This window comes from Aulonocara stuartgranti (genome assembly GCF_965226115.1).
Source record: "Aulonocara stuartgranti genome assembly, chromosome: 7".
Classification (NCBI taxonomy): domain Eukaryota; kingdom Metazoa; phylum Chordata; class Actinopteri; order Cichliformes; family Cichlidae; genus Aulonocara; species Aulonocara stuartgranti.
In genome coordinates, this window is record NC_138945.1 from 25,377,363 (window position 1) to 25,384,431 (window position 7,069).

A 7,069-nucleotide genomic window follows, 5' to 3' on the forward strand; every position below is an offset into this window, starting at 1 on the left:
TATCAAGCTGATTCGGGGATACTGAAATAGCTGAAGAAATCCCTGCAGTTAAGCTTAACTGAAAGTTTATGTCTGTTTGGCTACAGTGACTTACACCCACTGCTTGAGTGGTTTATAGACAGAGGCCACGATGCACCCGTAGGATGGTCTGTTAGTAACAGCATTTAATTTAATTTAATTTTTTTCTTTTTAAAGACTGTATATAGGTAAGTTGTAAACGTGATGTTATATTTTCGTACTAGGCTGTGTGGCGATGCGTTTTAATGAGCACTTATCCAAAATTTCCGGGGTCGTAAAACCCGTTGTTTGTGTTTCAACCATCATTGGTTTCAACAGTGTTTCTGTTATGAATAACTCACCCCGGAGGGTCGGCCTTGTGATTTTTTTAATCGCTTACAAAAATGACGAATTGGCCGAGCGGAACCTTGTAGAATCCGAACCTTGTTTCTATCCGGACACATATTATTGGGCTCCTTTCTCGCGACCGGTCGCTTAAGCGACGTTCATTGGTTGTTGACAGTTCCAGGTTAGTAACAGGATGTTGTGTGTGTGTGTTGCAGGTGTTCCTATCAGTTTAGTACCCGTTTCATACCTTTAGCTGTCCCTCAGGCGGCGGCAGCAGCTTCACTAAGGATAATGTCTGCTGCTGGTATGCGCTGTCCGGCCTGCGGTTCCACAAACATTGTAGACGATGACCTGTACTCTCAGGCTCAGCTGGTGTGTGTGGACTGCGGCTCTGTGGTGTCCGAGGGAGTCCTGGCTAATGATCCAGTGGGAGGTTCAGGTACGAAAATGAGACTGAAGTCAAGTCTGTCCCGTTAAAAGACCGTGTTAAATATGAGTAGTTTTTTTTTTTTTGTTTGTTTCTTTTCATAATTTTGTTTGCTGAGCTCACCGAGACAAAGTACTGATAGTAAGCGGGACCTGTATGTGCTCCCTAGTGGAGAAATTATGTAATGACGAGGCTTAATTTCCTCACAGTTAGAGATTTCTTAGATATAGATTCAATAAGGTTCTGGAAACATTCATCATAGATTTTTGGTCTATATTGATGTGAAAGGATCATACAGTTGCTGCAGATTTATCATCTGTACTTCATAATGATCATCTCAAATGTTCAAAGGTGCTCTACCGGACTGAGATCTGTGAGTACAGTGAACTCATTTTCAAACCAGTGTTACACTGTGGTTATAAAGGGACGGGACATGGTCAGCAACAATACTCAGGTAGACTGTGGTGTTTAAATGATGCTAAGCTTGTACTAGTGTGCAAAGAAAACATGCCCCCACACCACCATCACAGTGAATTTTAGCCTCACTTACCTGTTCCAGAGTTTCCAAAGATGCTCATCTGCATATCTTGAAGTTGAGGTTCTGTTTCCTTCCTATCAGTTTGAAGCAGCCTGGTCTTTCTCCTGTGACCACTGGGGTCAAACGGGGCATTTTCGACCGCTGCTGCTCTGTTGTTCACTGGTATTTTCTGTCTTTCAGAAAATTTTCTGTAAAACCCTAGACATGGTTGTGTGGGAAAATCCCAGGAGATCAGACATTTCTGAAATCCTTTAAATCACATTTCTTACTCATTCTCATGACTTCAGCAGGTCATTTGACCATGTCTGCATGCCTAAATGCATTGAGGGGCTACCATGTGATTGGTTGAATTGATAATGATGTTTATGAGCAGTTGGACATGTATGGCTAAAAAAAGTGTCAGGTAAGTGTAGATACATAATTTGAAATTTCTTAGCATTAGTCAGGCCGGTTTAATAAATTTGTTCTACTGGGGAGGTTATGTAAAAGGTTATGTAATGTCAATAAATGTAGATTTTTTTTTTTTTTTTTTTTGCTGCTGACATTGACTACTAACTTCAGTACAGGGCAATGACTAGAAGGGCACTTGAAGATTGTAAAGCATGTAAAGTAAGTCCATATGAATGAAATTTATGACCCTCTACTGCTGAAGGAATGGTAGATCTCTCTCTTTACATTTAATCACTTTTGGACTTTGCCTTGAATATTTTCCCCTCTTGCAGATGTCAGCTTCAGTCGAACCACTGCTGTTGCCAAAAGGCCGTGCACAAACCTGATAAAAGGTGAGCTCTTGCCCTCCAAAAGAAGCTTTTCCTTGTTACTTCAGTGTAATTCAGTCCTGTTGCTTGTGCATTTCCTCAAATGGATTTGTTTTACACCTACAGGTCAGCAGCGTGTGAAAGCCATATGTCGGATTCTCATGGTCAACAGGGAGATTGAGGATCTCTCACAGACGTATTACAAGATGGCCTATGAGCATAAAGCTTTCCTCAAAGTGAGCCTTCAGAAGAAAGAGATTCTTACTGGTTGCTGTGTGCTTCTAAGCTGCAGGCAGCTCAATTGGCCCATTACTGTGGGAACCATCAGCTGCCTGCTGGATGCCGACTCGATGGCGGTGGGAGCGATTTATCAAGAAATGGTCAAGAACCTCAGCATCGAGGCCCCGATCATCAACGTCACTGATGTAATAGAAGCTCACTGTCATGAGTAAGTGAAGAACTTACTGCAGCTTTCAGTCCTAAAATGCTAAGTAGGTATTTCAAAACAACTAATTTATTGCAGTTGTAGGTCTTCTAACTGAGACCTACAGTGGTGATGTAATTATTTGATTCCCTGATGAATTTGTTAGTTTGCTCACTTCCAAAGAAATTAACCATCTTTACTTTTTTAAAGGAGACAGAATATGAACCAAAAATCCTGAAAAACACATTACATAAAAGGTAGAAAATGATTTGCAGGTCATTGAGTGAAATAAGCATTTGATCCCAGAGCAAAACAGGACTTCATAGCTTTGTTGACAAGAACAGCAGGAAGACATTTCTTGTAGTTAGTATTTTAGTTCACTCCTCTTTACAGAAACTTTTAAGTTTCTTGGCTGCTGCCTGTTAGCTCGAAGCCTCAGCTCCCTCCACAGATTTATCTGTAGGACTGAGGTCTGGAGACTGGCAAGGCCACTCCATGACTTTAGTGTGCTTTACCTTTAGCCACTTCTTCGTTGCCTTGGCAATAAGTTGCCATATTTAAAGTTTTGGCCAAGGGAAGGAGATTCTGAAATTTCGTGGTGCATGGCCCTGTCCATTGGCCCCTCGTTGTGTCGTCCTGTAACCCTTAGCAGGAAAAACTGACCCAAAGCTTAATGTTTCCACCTCCGTGCTTGACTGTGGGGATGGTGTTCTTTGGGTCATACTCAGCATTTCTGTTCCAAATACGGCATGTTGAGTCGTTTTTTGTTCAGTCATACCGATAATTTAGTGGTAAGTTATCCTTAGTTATAGAATATGTAGTTATTTGCTTTTATTTTAAAAACATTTTTGGCTTACATAGTTTTTTACTACTTTAGTTAACTTAAAAAGCTGATTTTGTTTTTCCACTTGTTTAACATTCATTTCTCTCTTGGCCTGCCCTGGTTTTAAAGGAGTTTCTTGTTTCAGCGTTAAACCTCGATTAAATTTTAAAACCCATTTCATTGGAGTTACTTGAGGTTAACTGTGTTTATCTGAAAAGCTGATTGTTAAAATATAAAACTGTCAGTGCTCTAGATGATTTACCAGCTCAGTCTTTATCTCAGATTTACTGGGAGCATTTCTCTTTGACAGATACAAAATTAGCTCACTTGATGTTCCTGAAGAATTGGCTGAGAATTCGAGGGACCTAACCAAACGAGCTGTGGCCCTGGTAGAGCTGGCAGCAGATTCCTGGATTGTGACTGGCCGTAAGCCCATCCCCATAATGATGGCAGCGACGTATTTGGCCTGGCAATCCTTAAAACCCAACAAGCATCGCCTGAAATTCTCCCTGGACAAGTTCTGTCAGGTTGCCAAAGTGAAAAAGCTCAAGTCTGCTATGAAGAGAGTAGCTGAAATCAAAGAGGTGTTGTGTAAGCTAGGCAAGGAAATACCCTGGGTCAGGGAAACAGTGACACCGGATAATGTTATTCAGCTGGTTGAATGCATTCTGCAGAACAGGTACGCCCTGCTAAGAAGGGCTATGAGAACCCACGAGGACGCTCTGCTGGAGGAGAGTCAAGCCAGCTGTGCTGAGGCTCCGCCTAAGGGGACTGCTTCCTCCCAAATCTCTGAGTGTGCAGATCAGACTCCAATTACGTCTTTTGTGAAACAAAATGGGTCGAATTCTGACGGGAAAGAGAAGCCAGGAGATGTAGACTATAATCCACGTGTACTGCCAGAGCACAGCGACACTCAGGAGAGTCAAAATCCACCTCCAAACTGGGGTAAAAGAGTTCTGTTTGCTCCCCCATGTGTCATTAATGCTAAGAAAAGGAGAGCGGTGCAGCCTGAACACACGGATGTGACTGGTGATGAGGAAATCTCTGACAGTGAAATTGACTCATACATTCGCACACCTCAGGAGGCTCGAGACTTCGCTTTAATGCAGCACATGCTGTCTTTGTCTGACAGTGCTAAATCATAACCGAGCCCAGTGACTGGTTCTTCAGAGATGGCTGGCATATTTAAGTTTATGTGCACTTTCTTTTTTTTTTTTTTAATGACTGTTGAACTCAGGATGCAGACATTTTCGTTGGCTTGATTATATAACCTATTCATCTAATTTTGTACAGTCTACATAAGGGGCTATGTCTTTTGTGTTTGTACTTTAAAAAGCTTCACTCAGCACTTGAAAGTGTAGCATGAGGAAGTTAATGTGTGTAAATATTTTGTTTTAATGGAAATGTGATTAAAGCAAAGGCCTGATTAAAAGGATGCACCAACTTCACCGTGTACATTTTATGATTTTTGGATGGCTTTTCTGTTTGTTCTTTTATATTAGAGCTCTTATCAGTGAAATAACACATGGCTATAAATAGAGCAATTACTGCTGAGTCCACAGCAAACAAACATAAAGAAAGTAATAAACAAATGTAAGTGAAATCTAAGGATGTGTTTGAGTAGAGCTCTGGTAATTAGTCAAATATACACTCACCAGCTATTTCTTTACTTACACCTTGCTAGTACTGGATTGATCCACTCAAATGTCAGATTTATTAAAGCAGAGCTCAACGGTTTTGTGTAAGAGGAAAATGTTTGAAATACTTTTTATTGGAACTTGTTTGTACATTCTTCTATCTTTGATAGCAGTTTCCATTTCAAAGGTCCTATTTGGGTTAATCCACGAGGGGATTACCTGCAGTTGAACTTCCCAAAACAATCGGCTTTGTTGCTATATTGAGAGAAAGTTCAAAAGTATAGAAGTAGCAGACATGCATTTGCATTCTCAACCTCTGTTGGATTTCATTAAGTATTTACTTCCTCTTCAACATTTGTAATGATGAAGATAGACCTCTAATGGTGCTTTTGCACAGGACACTGCATCCTCTTTACTTGCTGCTTTATTTGGTGCATTGTTTAAGGACGCTGTAAATAACAAAGAAAAATAGTCAGGTTTTAAAACTAATACTGGTAATTTTTGTTCTGTATGAAAACTGTCTATTCCTCATTGCCCTAATTAGAAGCTTTAGAACAGCAACTGGCCACTTCATTAGTTACACGTTGCTGGCACCCAGGTGAACCTTTTGCCTTCAGAACCTCCCTAATGCTTTGTGGCATAGATTCAACAAGATGCTGGAAACATTTCTCAAATTTTGGAGGCTATTTAAAAGCTTATCGTCATGTTCAAGAAGACTGTGGTCCTAAAGGGCTAGACATGGTCAGCAACAACACTGAGGTGGGTTGTGGAGTTTAAATGATGCTCAATTGATATTAAGGGATCCCCACACCATTACAGCACCACCAAAAGGTTGAAGCACTGGTACAAGGCATGGTAGAGGCATGTTTATTATGATGAGAGATCAGATGAGGTAGCACATTTTTCCAGTCTTGTCATGTCCTGTTTGAATTGTAGCCTCGGTTTTCTGACCTTAGCTGTCAGGAGTGGCACCGTGTGGTCTTCTGCTGTTGTAGTACATCTGTTTCAAGATGCTCTTCTGCATATGTTGGTTGTAACAAGTTCTTCCTATAAACTTTCCATTCATGTTTATTAAGTTGAATTGGTTTAACTGTCCACCTCTGACTTCTGGTGTCAACCGAGAGAACTGCCACTCACTGGGTATTTTCTCTTTTTCCGACCAATAGTCTCTAAACCCCAGAGATGGCAGTGTGTGAAAATCCCAGTAGGTCAGTAGTTTCTGATATACTCTGAAATAGCAGCACTAGTATTAATGCTACATTTAAAGTCACTTAAGTCACCTCACTTCTTCATTCCAATGCCCAGTTTAAAGTTTAAAGAGCAGCTGAACAGGCATTGGGTTTAAGGTTTGAGTATGACTCTGGTAGTTCCTAACATGTGATCCAGTTTAATAAGATCAAATTTCTCACACTAATGGACACCATTTGAAAGAGCTTTCTTCTGCATATTATGTATGAAATGCCTCATATATCAGATGGACATGGAAAGAAAATCGCCCGAACATCAAAACCATAAATTTCAATTAATTTTTTTCCCCTGACAGACCATTTTTGTGACAACATCACAAATTCTACCTGAGATATGAGACCTGTGAAGTATAATAAGCCCTTTTTGCTGAAGTCATGTTGACATATTGAAGTACATTCAGGTTGTGTGTGTCCTGTCTCTTTGTTGTATGAACTACAAGGATTTCCTTAATACAATAAAGGGACGCTTTAAGGTTACCACTAATATGAGCATTTCCAACTATGAGGAATCTGCTGTGGAAAAAGCCTGTTGTCCTGAGGCTACATTGTGTTGAGTAAACATCCAATTTTCGTTTCACTTCAGTGAAAAAGTTTGTTGAAACAGGAAATATCTGTTTGAAAATTATTGTTATTGAACACAATGCGTCTTAAAACTCAAAATTCCCACAATACATAATAAAAGATTCACATAAGTGGCAAACCTGAGAACTTAAAAATCAAACCCACAAAATAAGTGCCCAAAACTGGGGTTCCTCTTGTAGTGTGACTTCAAAACTCAGTCAGTCCTCATAGATGTATAAAGAAATAATCCAGCTTTACAGCTTAAAAAACTGGTGTTGAAGTGGGACAGAGTGATCTGGAATGACGTTC

General features: G+C 40.3%; 1 protein-coding gene across 1 annotated transcript; it reads left to right on the forward strand.

Moving 5' to 3' along the window:
* Window positions 1-244: 244 nt before the first annotated feature.
* brf2 (BRF2 general transcription factor IIIB subunit) lies at window positions 245-4,759 on the forward strand. The gene is made up of 5 exons (XM_082542257.1): window positions 245-526; window positions 610-784; window positions 2,033-2,092; window positions 2,195-2,516; window positions 3,626-4,759. The coding sequence occupies exons 2-5, from the start codon at window positions 637-639 to the stop codon at window positions 4,458-4,460; spliced, it is 1,365 nt and encodes a 454-aa protein (XP_082398383.1). The 5' UTR covers window positions 245-526; window positions 610-636; the 3' UTR covers window positions 4,461-4,759.
* The last annotated feature ends 2,310 nt before the right edge of the window (window positions 4,760-7,069 follow it).

What these genes read in the sequence shown, in the direction of transcription:
- brf2 (XM_082542257.1), top strand. Translation starts at nt 637, where the DNA reads ATGTCTGCTGCTGGTATGCGCTGTCCGGCCTGCGGTTCCACAAACATT. An exon ending in TGATCCAGTGGGAGGTTCAG is followed by an intron (nt 785 to 2,032) that starts GTACGAAAATGA and finishes CCCCTCTTGCAG; the next exon opens with ATGTCAGCTTCAGTCGAACC. An exon ending in GTGCACAAACCTGATAAAAG is followed by an intron (nt 2,093 to 2,194) that starts GTGAGCTCTTGC and finishes TTACACCTACAG; the next exon opens with GTCAGCAGCGTGTGAAAGCC.